Below are 26,350 nucleotides of genomic sequence, written 5' to 3' on the forward strand. Positions count from 1 at the left end.
TGGCTATCTAAACGCCCCCCCCCTTCCCATGTAGAAAAATTCCCTTGTCCTTAAGCCCCCCCCCCCCCCCCCTGGAGGCTAGTCGTGAAAAGGTTAGCTTACCTGGGGCTTCTTCCAGCTCCCTGGAGTGATCCTGTTCCCACAATGTCCATCCAAGTCCCCAGGGGAAGCAGTGGCGACCCCTGCAAAGCTGGCCAGCCACGCTCCTCCTCAATGCGCACATGAGCAGTATATGGAAATTGCTAATGCGCATATGCAGAGCACTCCCACCGATTGGTGGTAACCAGACAGCTTTGCAGGGGTCACCGCTGCTCGCTGGAGGGTCTCGAAGGGACGCGGGATGACTCCAGGGGGCTGTAAGAAGCCTCAGGTAAGTTAAACTCATTTCTGAATGTGACTTAAAGTGGATTTGAGATGAAAAACTAACTATAACAAGTAACTTGTCTTTATAACTTATCTAAAGTTTAGATAGTTTACACAGCAAATCTAGCTGCAAAAGGCTTCAACAGTTTATGATTATTTATTCCTGTGATACAATGAGAGCAGCCATGTTCTGTTTGTCACATTACAAACAGGCAAGTTGATATGTATCTCTCAGCCTGTAAAAACTTCACTCCTCCTCCCTCCTCCCCTTTGCCTCTGAAATCTCTGGCTAGTAACCTCCTCCTACCCAGACTGAGCTCTTATAAGCACTTGCTACTAAGACACAGAGTGCCAAGACTCTCTGGAGAAGCTGTGGGTGAGGCTTGTTTAGTTTATAGGTAATTAGAGTATTAAAACAAAACAAAAAAAGTATTTGTCTTGAGAAATGCCCTATACACTATATGAAAGGAACACAATTATGCAATGAGTAAAAGTTTATCTCAGATCCACTTTAAGTAAGGCTTTAACAGTGTGTGACTACATTTCACACTAGCATGGACGTTAAACTGATCGGTGTTAAAACTGATCCGTAGAATGGATCAGTTTTTAAAGGCATCAGTTTTCCATCTGTGACCCTCCATTCCGTTAGCGTGCAGTCAATGCGATGCATTCCTCGATCCCGAAAAATGGCTACAGGCCCAAACTTGCGGATCTGTTCGACCAGACCGATGTGAACAAATCCATTGGTCAAGATCCATTCGCATCCATTTTCATCCGTTCTCTAACAGTGCGCTAAATCATCAATTTTTAAGCCAGTGTGAACCGAGCCTAACACTTAGGCTTCAATTCACTAAGACCTGGTTGGTAAAAATGTCATGTTCGGTGATTTACCTCATGCAAAAAAAAAAATATTTATATATTTTTTATTATTCTTTAACCACTTTAGCCTACAGCTTCGAAAATCTTATGCATCCGAGCAATGTTCACCTCCCATTCATTCGCTAATAACTTTATCGCTACTTATCAAAATTAATTGATCTATATCTCGTTTTTTCCACCACTAATTAGGCTTTCTTTAGGTAGTACATTTTGCTAAGAGACACTTTACTGTAAATACATTTTAACAGGAAGATTAAGATAGAAATGGAAAAAAATCATTATTTCTCAGTTTTTGGCCATTATAGTTTAAAATTAATACATGCTACAGTAATTAAAACCCATGCATTTTATGTGCCCATTTGTCCCGCTTATTACACCATTTAAATTACGTCCCTATCACAATTCATGGCGCCAATATTTTATTTAGAAATAAAGGTGCATTTTTTCAATTTGCGTCCATCACTATTTACAAGCTTATAATTTTAAAAATTTTTAAAACCTCCCTTACTCTCCTCTGCCTGATTGTGTATGCATTGCCTGCCCTTCACTATTTCTCAATAACTTGATCCCTGACCTGTCTTGTGTGTTCTTTGGACTTCACGGTGTTGTTGCTCCCAATATTCACTTAGACAACCTCTGAGGCCCTCACAGAGCATCTGTATTTGTACTGACATTAGATTACACACAGGTGCCCTCTATTTAGTCATTAGTACTCATCAGGCAATGTCTATAGGCAACTGGCTGCACTCAGATCAAAGGGGGCTGAATAATTACGCACACACCACTTTGCAGTTATTTATTTGTAAAAAATGTTTGGAATCGATTTTCGTTCCACTTCTCATGTGTACACCACTTTGTGTTGGTCTTTCATGTGGAATTCCAATGAAATTGATGCATGTTTGTGGCAGTAATGTGACAAAATGTGGAAAACTTCAAGGGGGCCGAATACTTTTGCAACCCACTGTGTGTATATATATATATATATATATATATATATATATATACACAGCACAGACCAAAAGATTGGACACACCTTCTCATTTAAAGAGTTTTCCTTATTTTCATGACAATGAACATTGTAGATTCACACTGAAGGCATCCAAACTATGAATTAACACATGTGGAAGTATAGTGCATAACCAAAAAGTGTGAAACAACTGAAAATATGTTATATTCTAGGTTCTTCAAAGTAGTCACCTTTTGCTTTGATTACTGCTTTGCACACTCTTGGCATTCTCTTGATGAGCTTCAAGAGTTAGTCACCTGAAATGGTTTTCACTTCACAGGTGTGCCCTGTCAGGTTTAATAAGTGTGATTTCTTGCCTTATAAATGGGGTTTGATCAGGTGGATACACAGCTGATGGCCCTAATGAATAGACTGTTAGAAATTCTACAATGCAATACAATGCAATACAAATGTATTATGGCAAGAAAAAAGCAGCTAAGTAAAGAAAAACGAGTGGCCATCAATACTTTAAGAAATGACGGTCAGTCAGTCCAAAAAATTGGGAAAACTTTGAAAGTGTCCCAAGTGCCGTCTCAAAAACCATCAAACGCTACAAAGAAACTGGCTCACATGTGGATCACCCCAGGAAAGGAACACCAAGAGTCACCTCTGCTGCGGAGGATAAGTTCATCCGAGTCACCAGCCTCAGAAATCACAGGTTAACAGCAGCTCAGATTAGCGACCAGGTCAATGCCACACAGAGTTCTAGCAGCAGACACATCTCTAGAACAACTGTTAAGAAGAGACTGTGTGAATCAGGCCTTCATGGTAGAATATCTGCTAGGAAACCACTGCTAAGGACAGGCAGCAAGCAGAAGAGACTTGTTTGGGCTAAAGAACACAAGGAATGGACATCAGACCAGTGGAAATCAGTGCTTTGGTCTGAGGAGTCCAAATTTGAGATCTTTGGTTCCAACCACCCACCATGTCTTTGTGTGACGCAGAAAAGGTGAACGGGTGGACTCTACATGCCTGGTTCCCACCGTGAAGCATGGAGGAGGAGGTGTGATGGTGTGGGGGTGCTTTGCTGGTGACACGGTTGGGGATTTATTCAACATTGAAGGCATACTGAACCAGCATGGCTAGCACAGCATCTTGCAGCGGCATGCTATTCCATCCGGTTTGCGTTTACATGGACCATCATTTATTTTTCAACAGGACAATGACCCCAAACACACCTCCAGGCTGTGTAAGGGCTATTTGACCAGGAAGGAGAGTGATGGGGTGCTGCGCCAGATGACCTGGCCTTTCACAGTCGCCAGAACTGAACCCAATCGAGATGGTTTGGGGTGAGCTGGACCGCAGAGTGAAGACAAAAGTGCCAACAAGTGCTAAGCATCTATGGGAACTCCTTCAAGACTGTTGGAAGACCATTTCAGGTGACTACCTCTTGAAGCTCATCAAGAGAATGCCAAGAGTTTGCAAAGCAGTAATCAAAGCAAAAGGTGGCTACTTTGAAGAACCTAGAATATGACATATTTTCAGTTGTTTCACACTTTTTGGTTATGCACTATACTTCCACATGTGTTAATTCATAGTTTGGATGCCTTCAGTGTGAATCTACAATGTTCATAGTCATTAAAATAAAGAAAACTCTTTGAATGAGAAGGTGTGTCCAAACTTTTGGTCTGTACTGTATATCTATCTATCTATCCATCTATCTATCTATCTATCTATCTATCTATCTATCTATATATATATATGTACTAGCTGGTTGCCCGTGTATGAATTTGGCTGGTGCTGGCTCCGCCTACTTTTTCTAACCCTAACACACAATTTTTCACTGACCGAGTTTGTGAGCTTTGCGGTCTTTGGTATCAATAGTCTGCATTGAAATGAAACAAATCTGATTGGCTGTTTGTGGCTCCACCCCTCTCCAGCATTTGAACCCCAGTCACCCAATGACCAACTGTAGCAGGTTTGAGGCATCTGCTATTAACAGTGTAAAAATGGCAGCAATTTAAATATTCCACTTGAAAATCAACAGGTGAATTTTGATTGGCCATTATAGGCTCCACCCACTTCCCTGAATATTAATCTCAGTCACCCAGTGACCATCTGGGCAAAGATTGGGAACCCTGAAATAAACAGTGTAAGAAGGGCTGCAGTTTACACTTTCCCAGTGAAATTTGTTTTTGGTTCCGCCCACTTTTTGTAACCTGGACACAAAGTCACTAATCAATGCCCAAGTTTGTGAGTTTTGGGGTCCTTGGCATCAATAATTTGTATTTTGTCATGAAATGAAACAAATCTGATTCACTGTTTGTGGCTCTGTCCCCTTTTCTGAATTTGAACCTCAGTGACCCAATGACCGACTGTACCAGGTTTGAGGCTTGTGCCATTAACAGTGAAAGAAGGCAGCAATTTTAATATTCTCCTTGAAAAGTGACATGTGATTTTTGATTGGCATTTTAGGCTCCACCCACTTTTCTGAATATTAATCCCAGTCACCCAGTAACCCCAGTAACCAGCTATGCTAAGTTTGAGAACTCTGCCATTAACAGTGAAGAAGGGCTGCAGTTTACAATTTCCCAGAAAAATCTGTTTTTAACTCGACCCACTTTTTGTAACCTTGACACACAGTCACTACTCAATGACCAAGTTTGTGAGCTTTTGGGTTCCTGGCATCAAAATTGTGCTAATGTAAGCAGTTTATCCAGCAAAGAAATCTGGCTGTTTTTAGCTTTTACTGAATTTGAACCCCAAACACTTAAGACCGACTGTAGCAGGTTTGAGGCCTCTGCTATTAACAGGTTGAGAATGGCTGCAGTTTCAATATTCTCCTTGAAAATCAATAGGTGAATTTTGATTGGCTCTTGTAGGCGCCACCTACTTTTCCAACTGTGTGAAGTTTAAGAACCCTGCCATTAACAGTGTAAGAAAAGCTGCAGTAGGAGAACAGAGGCGCCAGCAGAATAAAAGTGGATAACATTTAAAATTTGCAAGGAGGAAGTGGTGGACTTGCCTCCATAAAGCAGACACGAAAGACTGTCTGAAAAGTAGCAATCACATTTATTATATAGTACCTCAAAAGTGCAACGCGTTTCGCAAGCCGAGCCCGCTTTATCAGGCAATAAACGTGGGGACAAAACAGAAATCCAGCAATAGCAGGTGTAGCGCCTCAGTGAGAAAAGCTGCAGTTTACATTTCCCCATGTAAAAAGTTGTTTTTGGCTCCGCCCACTATTTCTAATCTTGACATACAGTCACTTAATGACCAAGTTTATGAGCTTTGGGGTCTTTGGCATCAATAAGTTGCATTTTACCATTGAAATTAAACAAATCTGATTGGCTGTTTTTGGCGCGCTCCCTTCAGAATTTAAACCCCAGTCTCCCAGTGACTGACTGTAGCAGATGTTAGGCCTCTGCCATTAAGAGTGCATGAATGGCAGCAATGTAAATATTCCCCTTGAAAATCAAAAGATGAATTTTGATTGACTGCTGTAGGCTCCACCCACTTTTCTGAATATTAGTCCCAGTCACCCAGTGGCTGATTTGCCACTACTCTGGTCTGATCCAGACTAGAGCAGCGGCTGCGGCACCAGAGAACCCTGCCAATAACAGAATGGCTGAAATCAATCTAACAAATATGATTGGCTGTTTGTGGCTCCACCCCTTTAGTGAATTTGGACCCCAGTCACCCAATGACTGACTGTATCAGGTTTGAGGCCTCTGCCACTAACAGTGTAAGAATGGTAGCAATTTGAATATTCCCCTTGAAAATCAATAGGTACATTTTGATTGGCTGTTGTAGGCTCCACCCACATTTCTGAATATTCATCCCAGTCACCCAGTGGCCAATTTTGTAAAGTTTGGGAACCCTGCGATGTAAAAAATGAAGTTGTTGGCACCGCCCACTTTTTCTAACCTTGACATACAGTCACTCAATTATCAAGTTTATCAGCTTTGGGGTCCTTATTATCAATATTTTGTATATTCCCATTGAAAAATAAACAAATAAGGCTGTTTGTGGCTCTGCCCCCTTCCTGAATTTGGACCCTAGTCACCCAGTGACCAACTGTACCAGGTTTGAGGCATCTGTTTTTACCAGTATAAGAGAATGGTAGCAGATTAAATATTCCCATTGAAAATCAAAAGGTGAATTTTTATTGGCTGTTGTAGGCTCCACCCACCTTCCAAAATCTTAATCTGTCACCCAATGACCAACTGTGCATAGTTTGAGAACTCTGCCATTAACGGTGTAAGAATGGCTGCAGTTTATATTTTCCCAGTAAAAGTTGTTTTGGCTCCTCCCACTTTTTGTAAACTTGACACACAGTCACTCAATGACCAAGTTTGTGAGCTTTCAGGTTCCTGGCATCAAAAATGTGTGAATGGAAGCAGTTTATCCACCAAGGAAATCTGATTGGCTGTATGTGGCCCCGCCCCTTTAGTGAATTTGGACCCCAGTCACCCAATGACCGACTGTAGCAAGTTTGAAGCCTCTGCCATTAAAAGTGTAAGACTAGCAGCAGTTTAAATATTCCCCTTGAAAATCAACAGGTGAATTTTGATTGGCTGTTGTAGGCTCCACCCAATTTCTTGAATCTTAATCACATTCACCCAGTGACCCAGTGTGCCAGGTTTGAGAACCCTACGATTAACAGTCTAAGAATGGCTGCAGTTTACATTTCCCCATTTAAAATGAACGGCTGAAATTTGATTGGCTGTTTTATGCTCCGCCCACTTTTCCTGGATTTGTTACCTCGGTCACCAAGTGACCAACTGTGCCAAGTGAGGGGACATCCTTTTACATTTTTTCCATTTACTTGAATGGTTGGAATCTTATTTGCTGTTTGTAGCTCCGCCCAGGTGTGCAGGGGGGCCGCGAGACCCCCAGAACATATCATCCCAGGTAGTAAGGGATCTGTATACCATGTTTCGTTCAAATCGGTCAAGCCGTTTTCGCGTGATCGCGGCACATACACACACATACACACACACATCCGATTTCATATATATATATATATATATATATATATATAATGTCACAGTATACTACACTTTTATTACATAGTGAATTATGTAATAAAAGTCTGGGATTTTCACAGTTTCTCAGCATGTGACAGGCAGCTCCCTCCCCCTTCAGCCTCCCAAACTACATCACAGACAAGCTGAAACTGAGAGCAGAGAGTGAGGAGTAAATAAAGCACACAGAGCCCGCAGGGGGCGTGCATAACTTGTATTCATTACAACAGAGGCAGCCCATTCCTCCCTGGGTCGACAAAGCTTGACAAAGAAAATATTAAATATATTACAGAGACAGTGCAACTAGAAAAGGCTGCAGTAATTCAGACCACATTAGAACAAGTATAGGAACTTATAGGATAGAAGAAATAAGGCTGAACATTTTGTTACAGAGTCTCTTTAATGTCAAGTGAAGTTAGTGTTTTAGTTTGTTTTTATAAGGAGTGATGGGTTAAGCATTAGTGTCATATCTGATACATTTATATCTTAATTTTTGCTTGATGCTAAAGTAAATGCCCTCACTTGCCTGTTCCAGTCTCCTGCCTCCAGGAGAGAACGCACAATCCTGTTTTGCAACATGCAATAGTGTTTTACAAGAGATGTACTAATATTGGTGTGTAAATGCATACAGAAACTAATTAGCTGTTTCATTTAACTCGTCTTTGTAACAAGACTGGCTGTATAAGTAAGTGAATTTCATCAGCGCTTAAAGTGGAGCTGAACTCAGAACTTCCTATCTGCTCTTAAAGATAACCAACATAGCAACTTTAAATAAAAACATTTCTTTGTTACAGCTGATACGAATTCGGCAATAACTCTGCAGTGTGTCTAATTCCTGCTTTCGTGGAAGCAGGCAAAGGTTTAAAATCCTGTGTTTACAAATTAGCTGCTCTGCCGAAATTCCTGAGCTGACATATCTGAGAAATCAAATTACACTTGTGGTTATTCACAGATGAGGGGGAATTAGACACATTAAACTCTCTAGATACAGATAGGGTACATTTCTCTGTGCTGTGCAAGAGTTCAGGTCCACCTTAAAGTAACACTAAAGTGAGCTAAAAAAAATCTCTCAGTGTCCACTTTCCAGCGTTGTCACCCTCATTGCAGGTATCCAACCAACTGGTTAACTACCCCTTTTTGGGATCCTTGGAAGGCTCCCTGAGTGCTTTTGAAGACGGGCGACTCCTGCGTGCACTCGCAGATGCGCAGTATAGAGCCACGTCTTGGGAGGCACTCAGGAACACGAGGGCTCCAGAAGGCGGCATATTCGAATGGGGGACAGCACTGGAACAAGGACACTGAGAGGGAACCAGAAAAGCTCTATGAGATCCAGTGCCTTTCCTCTCCATAGGTGTGTATCTGACTTTTGACATTCACTTCAATATCTCTTTAAAGAGTAACTGTCAGGCTGCAAAAGCTAATTTAATACAATACAATACAATAACATTTGTAAAGCGCTTTACAAATGTTATTGTATTGTATTGTATGAAATTAGCTTTTGCAGCCTGACAGTTACTCTTTAAAGAGATATTGAAGTGAATGTCAGAAGTCAGATACACACCTATGGAGAGGAAAGACACTGGATCTCATAGAGCTTTTCTGGTTCCCTCTCAAACCTCTATTCTCCTGTGTTAAACAGTTTAGAAGGAAGCCAAAAAGGCAATACTGAAGTTAAAAATCTCTCATACTTTTGATGTGTGCTAAACAGAAAGGCTGTTATTCCCAAGCTCTTAAAAGTACGAGAGGCCGCATAATATACTGCAAAGGCATTCTGGGGCTGCTTCTTCCCACTTTGGGTCCTCCCCTCCCCTGCTAGTGAGAAGTTACAGGCTCAAGTTACAGCAGCTTGTAACTCAGCCCAGCTCACAGCACTGAAAAATCACGGCATATGTTCCATTAGAGTATACTGCATGAGTCCACTATTGTTCCTAGCCACATGGCGAATTAATATTCACTGCACAGTAGTGTTGTCCATTAGAATCTTTTTTGTGAGTCGAATCATCAGGAAGCAGGGAGGATATTACATCACAATTGGCTTCATACAAGACAGACAAACATGGAACCTGCCATGAGCTGTCAGGAGCATCATTCTCTGCAATCCTATATAAAAATTCTGTGAAATCCAAACGTGGACAGTGAAATGCATATGTAATGTAAGTACAGCCAATATTTAGCTACTGATATATGTGTTTTTTTTCTCTGAGACCCTATACCTAAGAGCTCCTCTTTAAAGTGAACCTCCGGACTAAAAGTCGTCTCAGCAGAACTGAAAAGGCTTGGTGTTTCTTTAACAGTTTCACAGCATCAGAACTTTGTTTCTCTTATCCAAGCCTCATTTTTAGCTGCACAGAAGAAAACTGCCCGGGCTTTTTTCCCCTGATGCTGTGCAAAGCATGATGGGATTTCTGATGTTGTTGCTTTCGTTCTGCTGTTTTGGTGCAAAATTTTTTTTTTTACATTTTGAATTTGACATTTGAAGCCTAGCGTGTGCAGCTGGGAGGGGTAATCAGGACACAGGACAGTTGGAACTGTGTCTCCTGCTCCTTGTCACCTCCTTTCAACCAAAAAGATGGCTGCCCCCATGACAAAGATGGCAGCCCCCATGAATCACAAACATTTGCCTGTTCTTTTAAAACAGGGTGGGTAAAAAATTATATTACCTATCTATTCTAATTAGCATAACTAATGTAACTTAATGACAGTAGGTTTGTTTAGGCTGAAGTTCCCCTTTAAGAAAAAAATAATGGAGAAGAATACAGAAGATCCCAGCTAATTTTAGCAAAAAAATCGATCTTCAAGGCAAGCCGTAAACCCAACATAGCGTTCGATGTGCAATGTGTAAGCCAGATACTCTAAAACGCCTGGCTCAGGCTGTTCACATTAGCAATATACAGGTAATTAAAAGCCCTTGACACAGCTTATGTTCAGTGTCCACACTTTCACTAAACTCCAGTCTTATACCTGGTTTGGACCTGAACTGGTTCAAGCAAAATAAGGTAGACCCTGGCACAAGACTTTATCAGTTTATACAGCAACACATGCAAAAATTACCTGTTTGCACCAATGTTTTTGGAAACTATGCAGCTTTATTAAGAAAATCATTAAAGTCTGTGGCCTAATCAGGGGACTTCCCAGTCTATGTCTCAGTTATATCAAAGCTTGAATCAGACCTAGTTACGCCAGAGATGGGAGCAGGTTTTTGAAATAAGTAAACTAAACTCAGGGGGGAGTAGGCAAGTCCTAAAACATGGAGCAATGCTTTTCAGCGCTGCTAGATCTGGGCGCAGCCGGCGCCACCATAGACTATAAGAGGAATCACATCACACCGCTCAGTGAGTAACGTCGGCTCCATCAGAAGACTGAGCCGAAGTTGCTTAAAAAACACAATAATTCGGCCTCCAACAATCGCTGGAATCCGAATTATATCATTCCCCACTATCCATGGCAGCCTGGAGGGGGAATAGTAATTAACACGGCCCGGACTTGTGCAGAAGCAGGATCAGCCATATACCAGCTGTGTCCGGCGCCCAAGTCTACCGGCGCCGATTTCAGAAGTATGCCCTAAAACATTATCACTGAACAGGTTATTTGAATGGTGCTCACCTACCCCACCAAAGCTCTGGGTCATTGTTCTACATTCTTTTAAGAAAACCCCACTAGATGTCTTCCCCTGGCTGAAACTAATAATTACCCATCCCAAATGCATCACTCATAAAGCTTTTCACTCACTGGTCCATAGGCAATTCAGTTTTTCTCCTGAGTTTTCTCCTATGTTATATTTTCACGCCTCATCATAAAATGCTTTTTACACCACCAGCAAGGAAGAAAATACTCAATATAATTTTAATAGTACTTTTTCACCAACTTTTGGGTACTCTACTTTTTCAGTTGTAAAATGCTGAAAAGTTATTTTAAAGAGAAGGTGAAAATTCTCCTTTATCCTAGGAGATAACTCAGGAGAAGAAGGTAATTGCATGTGGGCCACTGAGCCAACACAAATAGTTGTCTGCAATACCCTCCACTTTAACACCTATCAAGCAAAAACCCAGACTTTCTGCCAGGAATTGATCCTCCCTTCCTGCACGATTGATCTCTCCCATCTAATCCTAGGATTTGAGATTTTATGTTAAGGGGGATAAAAAAATCTTACCTCATTGGGCAAGTTGTTGCACCAATTTTGGTCCTGCCTACAGCTGACTACCTAGTTTCTGCCAAGATGTTCAAAGATGGATCATGGAGATCATTTCAATAACCTTATCTTTATACCTGAGCATTATCTGCTATGTTCTATCAATCTCTTAATCGTTATAAATGTTCATTGCTGATCCATCCGATGAATGCTGCTCAGGCAACTCTTCCAGCTTTCTGGAGACCAAAAAAATCCTCCAACTTGGGTTGATGGAGGAGATTATACTCACTGCCCAAGATAGGACAGAACAATACATTCTTCGGTTGATTTTAAAGTGTCGGCCACCAACCAGTCTGTTGTTATGAGTTGAGTTGGAAGGGAATAAACCCAATCTATGCATCCTTTTTTCTTTATAAATGTAGTCTGTAATTGTTGTTTTGATCATGGTAAAAAGCAATCCATACTAGATGATACAGTGGGATGTGAAAGTTTGGGCAACCTTGTTAAACGTCATGATTCTCCTGTAAAAATCGTTGGTTGTATGATTAAGAATGTCAGTTAAATATATCATATTGTAGACACACACAGTGATATTTAAGAAGTGAAATGAAGTTTGTTGGATTTACAGAAAGTGTGCAATAATTGTTCAAACAAAATTAAATAAATGAAATCAATATTTAGTAGATCCTCCTTTTGCAGAAATTACAGCCTCTAAACGCTTCCTGTAGGTTCTAATTAGAGTCTGGATTCTGGTTGAAGGTATTTTGGACCATTACTCATTACAAAACATCTCTAGTTCATTCAGGTTTGATGGCTTCTGAGCATGGACAGCTCTCTTTAACTCACACCACAGATTTTTATTTAAATTCAGGTCTGGGGACTGAGATGGCCATTCCAGAACGTTGTACTTGTTCCTCTGCATTAATGCCTTAGTGGATTTTGAGCAGTGTTAGGGTTGTTCTCATGTTAAAAGATCCAGCCCTGGGGCAGCTTCAGCTTTGTCACTGATTCCTGGACATTGGTCTCCAGAATCTGCTGATACTGAGTGAAATCCATGCAACCCTCAACTTTGACAAGATCCCAGTCTCTGCACTGGCCACACAGCCCCACAGCATGATGGAACCACCACCATATTTTACTGTAGGTAGCAGGTGTTTTTCTTGGAATGCTGTGTTGTTTTCCCTCCATGCATAACGCTCTGTGTTATGCCCAAATAACTCAATTTTAGTTTCAGCAGTCCACAGCACCTTATTCCAAAATGAAGCTGGCTTGTCCAAATGTGCTTTAGCATACCTCAAGCGGCTCTGTTTGTGCTGTGGGCGGAGAAAAAGCTTCCTCTGCATCAGCAACTCCTTGTGTAAAGTGCGCTGAATGGTTGAACGATGCACACTGACTCCATCTGCAGCAAGATGATGTTGCAGGTCTTTGGTGCTTGTCTGTGGGTTGCCTCTGACTGTTCTTACCATTCGTCTCTTCTGTTTATCTGAGATTTTTCATGGTCTGCCACTTCGAGCCATAACTTGAACTGAGCATGTGGTCTTCCATTGCCTCAGTATGTTCCTAACCGTGGAAACAGACAGCTGAAATATCTTAGACCGCTTTCTGTATCCCTATCCTAAACCATGATGGCGAACAATCTTTGTGTTCAGGTCATTTGAGAGTTGTTTTGAGACCCCCATGTTGCTACTCTTCAGAGAAAATTAAAAGAGGAGGGAAACTTACAATTGACACCGTTAAATACTCTTTCTTATAAGTGGATTCACCTGTGTATGTAGGTCAGGGGTCACTGAGCTTACCAAGCCAATTTGAGTTCCAGTAATTAGTTCTAAAGGTTTTGGAATCAATAAAATGACAACAGTGCCCAAATTTATGCACCTGCCTAATTTTATTTAAACAATTATTGCGCACTTTCTGTATATCCAATAAGCTTCATTTCACTTCTCAAATATCACTGTGTGACATTTTTATCGTAACAATCAACGATTTATACAGGAAAATCATGACGATTAACAAGGTTGCCCAAATTTTCGCATCCCACTGTAATGTATGTTCAAGAATGCTATGGTTGGATTTCCAATTTTAATTTATGTAGGTAGAAAAAAATCAGTGTTTTACTACAGCTAACATCTAGAAATATGCCTGAAGAAGGGGACTAGATCCCAGAAAGCTTGCATTATTTAACTTTATCAGTTAGCCATTAAAAGGTATTACTTTTACAAGCCTTTGTTTTTTTCTACCTACATATATTGTTTGGCTAACACGGTACAGGAACATTTTTACTACTATCAATTTTAATTTACAAATGTGAGGAATTGAGTCTGAAGAATGCAGATTAGCTAAAAGCTTCCGTTTTTTCTTTTAGCCAATCAATGGTATCATCCTGATTCAAAACTTCTCAGTTTTAATGTAAAAGACTGGATTATATGTTCTATAATGTATTTTTAGTACTGTTTGACGTATTATATTGCCTCGTTATGTTTCTTCAATGTTTTTGGTAAGATGATTTACACGTATTTTAATAAAGCATTTTAATGTAAAAAAAACAACGAATTAATGCTATGGTGTTTTGGCGGAGGGGGAGGGGGGCCAAAGCAGGTCTTCTTGGCTGCATAGCAACTGGGTAAGGCGCCCCTATAGCTGCAATGCTATAGTTCATGGTCCACACAAGGATCGTTCGGGTGACAGTGATCGCATGACCCCTAATTAACGCCGCCGGGAATTTCAGGGGCCGCAGGCTGAGCCATCATTCGCTTCACCCTGCGCCAAACACACCAAAAGGGTTACAATACATACGCAGAGGGAGGGGGTTCGGTCCTTAAGTTACTTAATGTTTATCTTTACTTTTCGGCTGGGTAAAGATACACTCTATGCAAACATTTTTTTTAAACCTAGAACTGTCAAGTGACTCTAAGGCAATTGCTCTGGGTAGAGTCAATCAAGGTAGAGGATGCAACTATAAAAGGAGGCCAGGGCTGCACTTAGAGATTGTTTGTGAGAACATTGAAGGAGAGCACGTCTGTGTTGAAGAGGTGGTGAGATAATTGAATAGCTGTGTTACTGAGGCCGGTCTATTTATCTCATTTAACCTGAAAGGCTATCATATTTAAGTTGTCATCTTAGGAATCACCATCCTCTCAGCTGAGCCCTGATATACTGGTGCTTCTGGTACCATAAAGGGGATGTTGGTTTATCTTGCCTCAGTGAATATTTTGACTTAACCATATCCTACATCAGTGATATGCTATGCTTTACCTCAGAGAATATCTACAGCAACTGAAATGAATTTTCTCAGAGGATACATTTAAAAAGTAGCTTTATATTGCCTCAGTGTACCCTGTTTAATAAAAAGGGGGAATGCTTCTCTATTAACACAGGGGCCCATATGCATTCCACTTTTTCTCCTGGGAGATAGATTTTCATCTTCTATTTAAAATAACTTTCCAGCGCTTTTCAACTGAAAAAAGTACAGAAAAGTAGGTGAAATAAAGTCCAGACAAAATAATTTTGAGTATTTTCTTGTTTTCTGGTGGCTAAATTGGCGTTTTATTGACAAAGTTAAAAAAATCACCTAGGAAAAAACTCAGGAGAAAAAGTGAATTGCATATGGGCCCAAAAAAGTGTTTTAACGGTTAGGGCTGGAATGTGGATCTCCAGTCCTCAAGGCCTGAGGTCCTCACACATTTTGCCTTCGCTCAAATTAATTGATGGGACTGAATCAGGAAAGGCGTGGTTCATCAAGTAGAACACCTTTCTCCATTTTTCTGTCCACCCTAAACACTGGCATGGATCTGGTTCTCAAGGACCGGAGATCAACATGTGCAAATTAGTGCCTTTTCCCACTATAGCCTCTATTCATAACATGTGTGGGCGGAAAAAATCGTGGAGGAAAAATACAGCATCGGTATTTTAGACTTCTGGGCGGTCATTCATAAAATGTTGCCAGTTGCGATAGCAGAGCGGAGATTTCCCGCTGTAGGCTGGTGGTAGGCTGTCAGTAGGCTTGCGGAAACGCTGAAGCCGGCAGAGTCCCTCCGTGCGCTGCTCTCTCTGCTGCTGCTTGGGAGGTCTGTCCCATTCACTTGTATGTTTTCCGCACGCTTCTCGCTACATCCGAGGAAGCGGTATTCCCCGTCCGCACACCGCTTACTCTAATATTTATGAATTGACATTTTGTTACTTTTTCTAGATCAATCTAGAATAACACCGCACAACGCGGAAATTTCTCGCTCTGCTGGGGAATTGTAACTTTTCATGCGGAAACAGCTTTATAAATGCCCACTTTGCTAAATGGTCGGGAAAGTCAGCTGTTTTGAGCGGTAAACTTGCGGTAAAGTTTTATGAATAGAGGCCATTATGTGTATTTTATTTGTGTGTTCCTATATATGCATGTGTTTTGTGATTTGCATGTATTTCCCCATAGAAATCCTGAATCCAGATTTTGCTTGCACCTGGAGAGCGCAGAAGTCCTGGTATGAAGATCATATATTAATACTACATAACCGTATGGTTTCCACCGCCAGGTCAATCACAGCATAGATCTGGTGAAGAATCACTGTTCTTGCTTTGCTTCTTTAGTCTTGCCACTAAATGATGGAAACCTGTCCATGAGTATATAGATACACGTGTTATATCTTCTCAGTGAAATCATTGAACAAAAAGGTTCATAACCATAAAAGGTCAAAACCGTCTATGAAGGCTTCCTAACATTTGTATACTTGGCTTGACAGTCGAGGTTCCTATTAGTTACAGTTTCATCTCTGAAGAGTATAGAGGGCGAGTGAGTGACCATAAATTAGAAAGCCCTCCCTTTACCTACTTTCTGCCCCTACAAAGAACACCTCAATTACGAAAAGATAGAAGATGAAAAATGGGCGCCTGCAGTTCTCACAATCAAGGCACACCCAACCAGGAAAATCAGAGCATAGCTTAAAACAGGACCCACAAAATTTCTACCATATCTCCCTCCTGTGTGGGAATAAAACCTGATTAAAAGAGCTGACCTATATGTAGTGCTTCCCTTAAAGTGCCCAAAACATAGTTTCAAAAGAACAAACCAGTGCAATACAGTTCTATTTACGTTACATAGCACAAGTTTTGCACATAAATCAGATCAGAAGTCTAGAATGAGAGGCAGGCAATGGTAGTGGAGAGGAGAGCAGGGTAATCGGGTAGAGCAAGCTACTTGAAATTCATTCCATCCTTATCCAAAACTCTCCTAATTTTTCAAAAGAGATTAGTCACCGTTCTGAAGATGGCAGCGTTATATATACTGATTTGTCTATGTGAGCAAAAAATTCAATGCTATAAGGGAAAAAAGAACGGTGTAACAGTCAGGGGCGTAACAATAGCTCCTGCAAGGGAGGCAGGCACAGGGGGGCTCTGAAGGGGAGAAGCCTGAGGTGGGGTTCCTGGCTCTGGGGCGCTTCAGGGCCAATTTTAGGGGCAGGAGGGGCCGCAGCAAAGGAAGGAGGAGCAGTGGGCACACAGTGGTTAGGGGGGCCAGACTCCCTCACCTTGGGCTCCCCCTTCAGCGCTCCCCACTCCACCAATGGCAGCAGTGGCAGCAGGCAGGAAAAGCGGACTTACCTCTTCCAAGTTTTTTTTTGGGGGGGGAGGGCATCTGAAGTTTCACAGGGGGGGCCCAGTGATTTCTAGTTACGCTCCTGGTAACAGTGCAAGATATTTCAAACAAGACCTCCACACTTGCAATGGTTAAAATTCAGATTGCTTTGAACTATTGCAATTGCTAAGGTCTGATTTGTAATATCATTGCACCTATTGTGGAGTAGGAGCCTCTGGTAGCTGCATCCTAAAGTGACCCCAACCAGCTTGAGAACACCTGCATTATCTTTTCCTTCTGTTTAGTGCAAGGTATTTCTTGCTCGTCTTTTAGAGCTCCTCTTGTTTCTTACAGAGCCACTTTCACAAAGTTTGCCCTGATAGAACATGGGAACCTACAAGCTGCAGATAGCTACAGGAACGGACCTGTCTGCTGGCACCTGTGACAATGTCTCTGTTGTCCTCGTCGGTGTGCAGGGGGAGAGTGACAAACACCAGCTGCCCCGGCACTGGAGCAACTTTCAGGCTGGAGCTGTGAGTATCTCATTTATAACTGTTACATTACTGCCAGTTACCTGGTATTCTGAACAACCAGGCTTGACTTCTAAAGAAACGGCTAATTAACTTTTCAGCAAATCTCATTATGGTTTGGCATGTTTCAAGGATAACTATCCTCCAAGAAAATAATAAATCCAATCTACTGTCTATTTGGTGAATACTAAACCCTAACCCTAACGTCTAGATATTTCACAGTTTTTACTACTCACCTGCATAATGTAAATAGAGAATACTGCATCGGAGATAAAAGTGGATCTAAATATTGTTTCTTTTTGCCCAAAATCATTTCACAATCTCAGCAAAACTTAGTAAGACTTGAAGACTTGCAGAGACTTGTAGAGACACTCAATTACTGTCTCCCGAAATGATTGTTAATGATCCCCCAATAACAAACAATTGTATCAGACAGCGAAAAGCTAGCATTTGTAGCTTTAAAGTCAATGGGAATCAGTAAAAAAAAATAAAAATCAGCCAGATACTTACCCATGGAAAGGGAAGGCTCTGGGTCCTATAGAGCCTTCCTGCTCCTCTCCCGGTCCCCACCATTAAAGGGAACCAGAGACGAAGCACTCTCATGTATTTTACCATATATATCAGTGGGAACATTAGAGAAAACACCTACCTTGCTTTCTGTTTCATTCTGCACTGCACAGCTAGCTTCTAATCAGCCCTGATAAAATCCCCGACTAAGCATTCAGTCTGGCTCTGCTCAGGAATATTTATAGCTCAGTCTGTGTTCTCTCATGTCTTTTCAAGCCCAAGCCTGCCCCCTGCTGGCTCTGCTCAGGAATTATTATAGCTTAGTAATTATAGCAAAGCCAGAATGAATGCTCAGTCGGGAATTTTATCAGGTCTGATAAGAAACAAGCTGTGCAGTGCAGAATGAAACAGAAAGCATGGTAGGTGTTTTCTCTTAAGTTCCCACTGATATATATGGTAAAATACATGAGGGTGCTTCGTCTCTGGTTCCCTTTAAGCACTGCACAACCCCAGCCACCCGTTTGGATCTCCCACCGCGGGGGACTTCGGAAGTCTTTGGGAGCCGAGTCCTCTCGAAGACAGGCGGCTCCATACTGCGCACGCGTGAGTGCACTTTCATGTGTGCACAGTATAGAGTGGCCCATCGGCCCTTAGAGCGGCAGAGAGAGCAGTATTTGACCAAATTAGTTGAATACTGCTACTGTTAAGCCGATGCGACATTCACAGTGTGACAATAACTTCTCGTTGTGAATGTTGCGTTATGGTAACTCACCTCTAAACGCAGATGTTAAATATATACAGAGAGGCATACTTTTCATTGACTGTAGGCTCCACTGTATCTACTGTATGCCACGGTAACGCAGCATTCATGTGCGTTACCACCTTTTTTTGCATTGCGTTGTAATGTTGCATTGTGACTTTAACGTCGCATTACAACACAACGCCCCGCTGGGAATATGCGCTCAAACCACACTGGTCCTTTATATCATCATTCGTTTTTTTTTATTTTAACATTTGATAATAAGAAATATATCAATTTAATTGATAGGAATAAAGTTTAGAGTCAGTTAAACACATTTTTAAGTAGAAAAATACATATATTAACACAGATCTGTACATGAGTCCTGAAAGAGGGACAAATGAGGAAGAAAATGGGACGGGGTGACGTGACTCCAAAAGAGGGACTGTCCCTACAAAAGAGGGGCAGTTGGGAGCTATACTCAGGGACGCCTCTCCTTTTAAAAATCTAACCTGTGCCTGCTACTGTTTCTGCCTGGTAGCTGTACAAGTGTATACAGTATCTCACAAAAGTGAGTACACCTCTCACATTTATGTAAATATTTTATTACATCTTTTCATGGGACAACACTAAAAATATGACACTTTGATAAAATGTAAAAAAAGTTAATGTACAGCTTCTATAACAGTGTAAACCTGCTGTGCCGAGGGGTGGGGGGACTGGTGGGGGGGAGGGGAGGGAGGGGTTTGGATGTTGATTGTTTATCAATGTATGTTTGTTTATGCAAAACTCAATAAAACTTATTTGAAAAAAAAAAAAACCTGCTGTGCCGTCATAATAACTCAACACACAGCCATTAATGTCTGAACCGCTGGCAACAAAAGTGAGGACACCCCTCGGGAAAACTGAAATTTGTGGCCAAAGAGTCAATATTTTGTGTGCCCACCATTATTTTCCAGCACTGCCTTAAAGATAAACTGTAACCAAGGATTGAACTTCCTCCCAATCAGTAGCTGATACCCCATTTCCCAGGAGAGATCTTTACCTTTTCTCAAATAGATCATCAGGGGGCGCTGTCTGGCTGATATTGTGGTGAAACCCCTCCCACAGTTATAAAATAAAATAAGGATATAGCCTAGTTCACGGGTGGGCAAACCTCTTGACTCAACGGCCACATCATGTTCTCAAGTTTGACCGAAGGGCCGGCACAGTAGTGAGTGCGGTGCACGAAGCGGCAAAAAATGTTTGTAGCCATGACTCAGGATGTGGGTGGAACTAACTATAATGTAACAGTGTAAGAGAAAGACAGTGGGCCCAAGTTTTCTCACAAAGCACAAGCAAAGGTAATTAGACAACGTTCCCCCACCACAAACAGCACATAGCAGCAGCCAGTACTCTTGAACAGCAAACAACACAGGCCCAGGGACAGCAGGCAGACCCCTTCAGACAGCAAGACACATAATTCGGCAGCATTTCTTCCACAAACTACATATAAGGTGGCAGTGTTACCCCACAAAATAAACTTAATGTGGCAATGTTCCCACAAAATGCAAGTAATGCTGCAGTGTTCCCACAAAATACAATGTTCCCACAAAATACATAAAATGTGGCAATGTTCCCACTAAATACACATACTGCTACAATGTTCCCACAAAATGCAAGTAATGCTGCAGTGTTCCCACAAAATACAATGTTCCCACAAAATACATAAAATGTGGCAATGTTCCCACTAAATACACATACTGCTACAATGTTCCCACAAAATACACATACTGCTACAATGTTCCCACAAAATACACGTACTGCTGCAACATTACCACAAAATACTTGTACTGCGGCAATGTTCCCACAAAATACACGTACTGCGGCAATGTTCCCACAAAATAAATGTAGTGCGGCAACATTCCCACAAAATACACATACTGCAGCAATGTTCCCACAAAATACACGTACTGCTGCTACATTACCACAAAATACACATACTGCAGCAATGTTCCCACACAATACACGTAAGAAAGCAGTGTTCCCAGAAAATACATGTAAGGAGGCAGTGTTCCCAGAAAATACATGTAAGGAGGCAGTGTTCCCAGAAAATACATGTAAGGAGGCAGTGTTCCCAGAAAATACATGTAAGGAGGCAGTGTTCCCAGGAAATACATGCAAGGAGGCAGTGTTCCCAGAAAATACATGTAAGGAGGCAGTGTTCCTATAAAATACTTGTACTGCACCAATGTTCCCAAAAAATACCCGTACTGCGGCAATCTTCCCACAAAATACACACATTTGGCATATTTTCCCTCTAAAAAGTACACATAAAAACATAAGGCAGAATTTCCTCCCTAAAAACACATTAGTCGGTGTTCCCCTTTAATGTTGTTATTGGGAGTTCCCTCCGTCCGTGTCGCTCCTCCCTCCTCCTAAGATACTGTCCCTTATTGTCCTTAAAATAAATGCAATCTACTCACCTAGCAGGTGGCTCTCATCCTCCAGAGTTGCTCCCTGAATTTCACATGTCCTGCTCTGGCAGGCAGAGCAGGGCTATGGGAAAATGGCCCCGGAAGGTCTTTACTGGGGACACAAATAGTCTCCCGTGCAGGGCATTCGGGTGCCATTTTCCTGTGGCCCTGCTCTGCTGGAACTCATAGACCCTCGCAGCCTGGAAGCGACCCACGGCCAGTGAACTTGCGCGACGTCTGATGCTGTACCGCCAGTTCAACTGTGGGGGGGGGGGGGGGGAATTGAATCGGGCCCTGCATTGGTGGGCCAGATGAAATAGCCCACCCCTGGCCTAGTTCTGAGACATTACATACATGTTTTATCTGATGATGTCACATGTAAACTTTATTGCAATAACTGATGTAGGGAATGCTTTTATTGTATTGAATGTATTATGGAATTCTAATGTAACCCATATCTTATAGCTATCATATAGCAGATATATGATATTGCAACAATACCAACCATAATCTGTTATCAGCACATATGTTTGGTATCTCTCTCCCCCCCCCCCAGCTAGCAAGAATGCCAGACAGAGGAAGGCACACATACAGTATATGTTGGAGATGGTCCTCTGTCCAGATGTTCTGGAAAGATATAGAAGGGGTATATACAAATTATATTTACCCTCGTTATAAAATCAGCTTGAAAATAGCGATTCTGGGGATTTCAGAGATATAGGGGGAAGGGGTAGATCATTATATTAGTGTGGTTGGAACTTTGATAGGCAGAAAACCAGATGGAAAGACACAATCTCACTCTCCCAGGAGTGCAGAGATGCAAGGGCTTAACAACAGACCCTGCAAGGGATGAAACCGCAGGGAAGGCCAGAAGCCGCACAGGGGCCCCAAGGGAGAAGTTTCTTTTCGCTGTCCTAAGAAACTGACAACTAAGGGCACGGAGAGAAAAAGCTTTCTGCTCTCTGCACAACTGTTCTAATGACTGCATCTGCTCAGCCAATGATAACAAATCATACAACGTTTTTTAGACAAAGATTTGTAGACAGTTCCTAGTGTGCAGCAGGCTCTTGTGTACAGCCCCCAACCTCTCTACCCCTCCCCAAGTGTTGTGTACTGTAGTGATGCTGGAGAAGTCTGCAGCGCCAGTCCTGCTCCATCAGAGGTGGACAGAGTGAGTGTAGTAAGAAGCTGTGGCAGGGAGCACGTCTGTCGGTTTTCTGCACACCATGGGGTTGATTCACTATAACAAATAGCGTGCCTTATCAGAGTTAATGTGCCTTATCAGAGCATGATAACTCTGATAAGGCATGTTAACTCTGGTAAGACATGTTAACTCTGATAAGGCATGATAACTCTGATAAGGCGTGTTAACTCTCATAAGGCACGCTATGTGTTATAGTGAATCAACCCCCATGTATATGTGTGAAAACATGCACATTTATCAGTTATCACATAGGTTAATGTAATTGATAAAGAAAATGCCTGCAGTGCTTCACTGATGTCGGAGGTAACAGTGGTTGCATTTCAAGTATCGGAGGTAACGGTTGCTGCATTCCATGTGTTGGAGGTAATGGTTGCTACATTTATTATCTGATGGTCATAGTGGCTGTGTTTGCTACACTAGGGTTGTTGTTGCAGCAGTTGGCATTTTGAGGCTCATGATTACTAAATGGTATGCTGATAAATAGCATCACACAGTTTCTGCAGATTTATCGTCTGCACATCCATGTTGCGAATCTCTTGTTTCCCCACATCATGGAGGAAACACTGCTTTCTTATGTATTTGGAGTACGTTGTCAAATTACCTTTAGGGTCACTTTGCCTGTGTTTTGGGAGGAAGCTCTGGCACACTGCCTCAGAGTTACACAGTTACATTGGTTAGCTCTGCTACATTAGTTAGCTCCACCCACCTCACGGCCTCGCAACATCATGGCCATGCCTATTTTTCGCTGCATCGCGCTTTGTGCACTGCACTAACGTACTCTCCCCCTTTCCCGTCCCAGGTTGGGCCCTGAAAAATTTGGTCACTGTAGTTAAAGATATGGCTGGGTATGGATGTTGGAAAGCTTGACGGAAAGATTGATCTAATACAGGGAAGTTAGGGAGCTTTTTTTCTCTTTTTATAAAGCTTGCAAAACCAACTATGATGTGAAAGGTAACCCATCCCTAGAGGGTGCCGGTGAAGCACGTTTAAAATTTGGCTGGGTTGTATTATTCTACCAGAACTGAGTTGAGACAAGAAAAAAAAAAAGCACATATCATTGGCCCTAATAGCAGACCCAAAGTACAGTTTTCTTTATAGAAAGTCTTTATTCCACTCTCCACAGGCGTCAGATTTTGAAATCAATGTACAGAAAGATCTTGGTGAGCTGCTGCTGGTCCGGCTGTCTACAGAGCGCTACAAGACCTTCAACATGGATGCCTGGTACTGCCGGTATGTCAATGTCACCAGCCCCGCTGGCCATCTCAACCAGTTTCCAGTCTACACGTGGATCCCCTCCTCAACATCTGTGGAGATCCCAGAGGGAAAAGGTAAGGTGTACTTTGGATAAACTTCAGCGGATGCATCTTTAAGTAATGATTAACTTCTGTGGCACTGCAGGAACAAATAACAGTGAACATAACCAGTGATGATCAGGTAATTCCGATTACACAAAATTTCACGTAAATTTTTCGCAGTTACACCTTTACGTAATTACAAATTGTTCATTCAATTAATTTTGTATAATTATTCGTAAGTTCGCATGAATATTTGCATAATTTCCACGTTATTTCTTGTCGACTTTGGCGGTGAATACCAGCAAAGCCCTCATGCATGCTATTGTCACCAAAATTGCTGCATATATTAGGAAGAATAGTGAGTACAAGGCAAAAAAAAAAAGATTTTTTCAAAAAGATAGTATACCGGTAGTTTTATAGTTTTTGAGAAAATCAATTTTAAAAATGCAAAGAAAAATGTTTTTTAAAGGGAACCAGAGATGAAAAAATAAAGATTTTATACATACCTGGGGCTTCCTCCAGCCCCATACGCCCTGATCGATCCCACGCCACCATCCTCCTCTGCCCGCAGCTACGAGAACCGGCTCCCCGCTGTTCCGCCAGTCTAAGGGTAGCATAAGTGCGCTCTTTGTGTATCTCTGCAGCAGTGTATGGAGAGATACGTAGAGGGTGCACTTCTCCTGCGTAGCTGGCTCCGATGACGTCAGCGATGGGAGCCGGTTCTCGTAGATGCAGACAGCGGAGGACAGCGGCGTGGGATCGATCAGCGCATATGGGGCTGGAGGAAGCCCCAGGTATGTATAACTTATGCATTAAAGGATACCTGGACTGAGAGAAACATAGAGGTTGCCACATTTATTTCCTTTTGAAAAATACAAATATCCTGTCATGCGCCCGCCCGCGCGCAGAAGATGCCGACCGCCGGGTGTTGGCGTTACTTCAGAGCCCACCAGCGGGACTGAAGAGAAGACCGGAACCGCGGCGAGGGGCAAACATGTCCTCTAGGGGTTGGAGGAAGCCCCAGGTAACAGGGGCATAACAATAGACCCTGCAAGGGATGCAGCCGCAGGGGGCACAGAAGCCGTGGGGGGAGAAGCTTCTTTTCCCTATCCTTAGAGACTGACAACTAAGGGCAAGGAGAGAAAAAATGTTCTGCTCTCTGCATAATTGTTCTAATGACTGCATCTGCTCAGCCATTGATAAGGAATCATACAAAGTTTTGTAGACAAAGATTTGTAGACAATCCCTATTCAGTGTGAAGCAGGCTCTTCTGCACAGCGCCCAGCCCCCATCCTCTCTATCCCTCCCCAAGTGCTGTGTACTGTAGTGATGCTGGAGAAAGCTGCCAGTTCTGCTCTATCAGAGATGGACAGAGTGAGTGTAATAAGCTGAGGCTGGGAGCACACTCCTCTGTCGGATTTCTGTATGTGTTTTCTGCACACCAAGGGCTTGATTCACAAAGCGGTGCTAACCTACTTAGCACGTCTAAAGTCTTTAGACGTACTAACCAGGGTACTAAGTAGGTTAGCACCGGATTTCTCAATCAGATTGCGCACTAACTTTGCACGCGTAAAGTTTTACGCGCGCACGCTAAGTCCCATAGGCTTTAATGGCCACTTCGCGCGGAGCGCCCTGCGCTCTGTGCAGTGCGTGCGTAAAGTTTTACGCGCATAAACTTTTACGTGCGAAAAGCTGGTTTAGACGTGCTAAGGGGGTTTTCACAGGCGTGCTAACAGTTAGCACCGCTTTGTGAATCGAGCCCCAAGTGTGTCTGTACGTGTTAAACATGCACATTTATCACAGAAGCTAATGTAATTGATAGAGAAAAATGCCTGCAGTGCTTTACTGTTGTCTGTTTTTATCTGCATGGGAAAAACACATTCAAGTGTGCACTAGCCAATTGAATAACATTGGTTCTTAGTTTACCTGTGCGAAAGCAGGGGGAGGGGGTCCCATCCAAAGTTTTGTGTGTGTGTGTGTGTGTGTGTGTAGGGGGGGGGGGGGTACAGTGATTTCTTGTTACGCCCCTGCCAGGTAAGTATACCTAGTTTATTTAATTTGCCTCAGATATCCTTTAAAGAGCTAGGATGAATCAATAGGAATTATTCCTTTATACTTTATGCCTTCAGCATAATACATATTTGAACAGTTAATGAGCAGGGGGCACACTTGTCTTTCAGTTTTCTGCGTGCGTTTTTCTGCATGCATTTTCTACACAACATGTGTGTTTGTATGCATAAAAAACACATACAGTAAAAAAATTAGCAATTTTATTTTTAGTTACATTTCCTCTTTAATAAATCCATTCATAACACAAAAAGGTTTCCAGTATGTGTCTGACTTTTTAGATGTTGGTCCCAAATGCTCATTCATTTCAGTGGGAGCAGCAAGACAGCAGAGTGGGGATGGGGTGGGGAAGGCTGTATGTTGTAGCTGAGAAGCAGCTATTACTTCTCAGCTATTACAGTGGGAGTAGGTTCTGGGCAATGAATTTACCAGGCATTAATAATCAATATCTGATAGCATGCTATGGGCTGAGACACACCAGAAAAGCTCCCCAAATGCTAGAGGTTTTAAAAGCTCTACCTAATGTAATGCTATGGGTTTTTTTTTTTACAAAACCTCATCGCCCCAGTGTGCACAGACACATAGGATAACATTAGCAGGAGGTTTCAAAAACTCAAAACGCTCAGAAAAACTCCTCTGGTCTGGTGT

General features: G+C 42.2%; 1 protein-coding gene across 6 annotated transcripts in view; it reads left to right on the plus strand.

The window, feature by feature from the left end:
- Positions 1 to 26,350, plus strand: part of LOC137545543 (hydroperoxide isomerase ALOXE3-like) — an 87,185-nt gene that overhangs the window by 15,522 nt on the left and 45,313 nt on the right. Inside the window, exons 1-4 of one of the 6 annotated variants that reach the window (XM_068266898.1) lie at positions 14,355 to 14,373; positions 15,765 to 15,813; positions 17,259 to 17,437; positions 23,443 to 23,668. In XM_068266898.1, the coding sequence (XP_068122999.1) occupies positions 17,291 to 17,437; positions 23,443 to 23,668 (373 nt within the window). In that variant the 5' untranslated portion in view covers positions 14,355 to 14,373; positions 15,765 to 15,813; positions 17,259 to 17,290. Of the gene's footprint in view, positions 1 to 14,337; positions 14,377 to 15,764; positions 15,814 to 15,843; positions 16,004 to 17,258; positions 17,438 to 23,442; positions 23,669 to 26,350 lie in introns of those variants that run through there. The other 5 variants (XM_068266897.1, XM_068266895.1, XM_068266901.1 and 2 more) reach the window with 5 other exon arrangements.

This window comes from Hyperolius riggenbachi, chromosome 2 (assembly GCF_040937935.1).
Source record: "Hyperolius riggenbachi isolate aHypRig1 chromosome 2, aHypRig1.pri, whole genome shotgun sequence".
NCBI lineage: Eukaryota > Metazoa > Chordata > Amphibia > Anura > Hyperoliidae > Hyperolius > Hyperolius riggenbachi.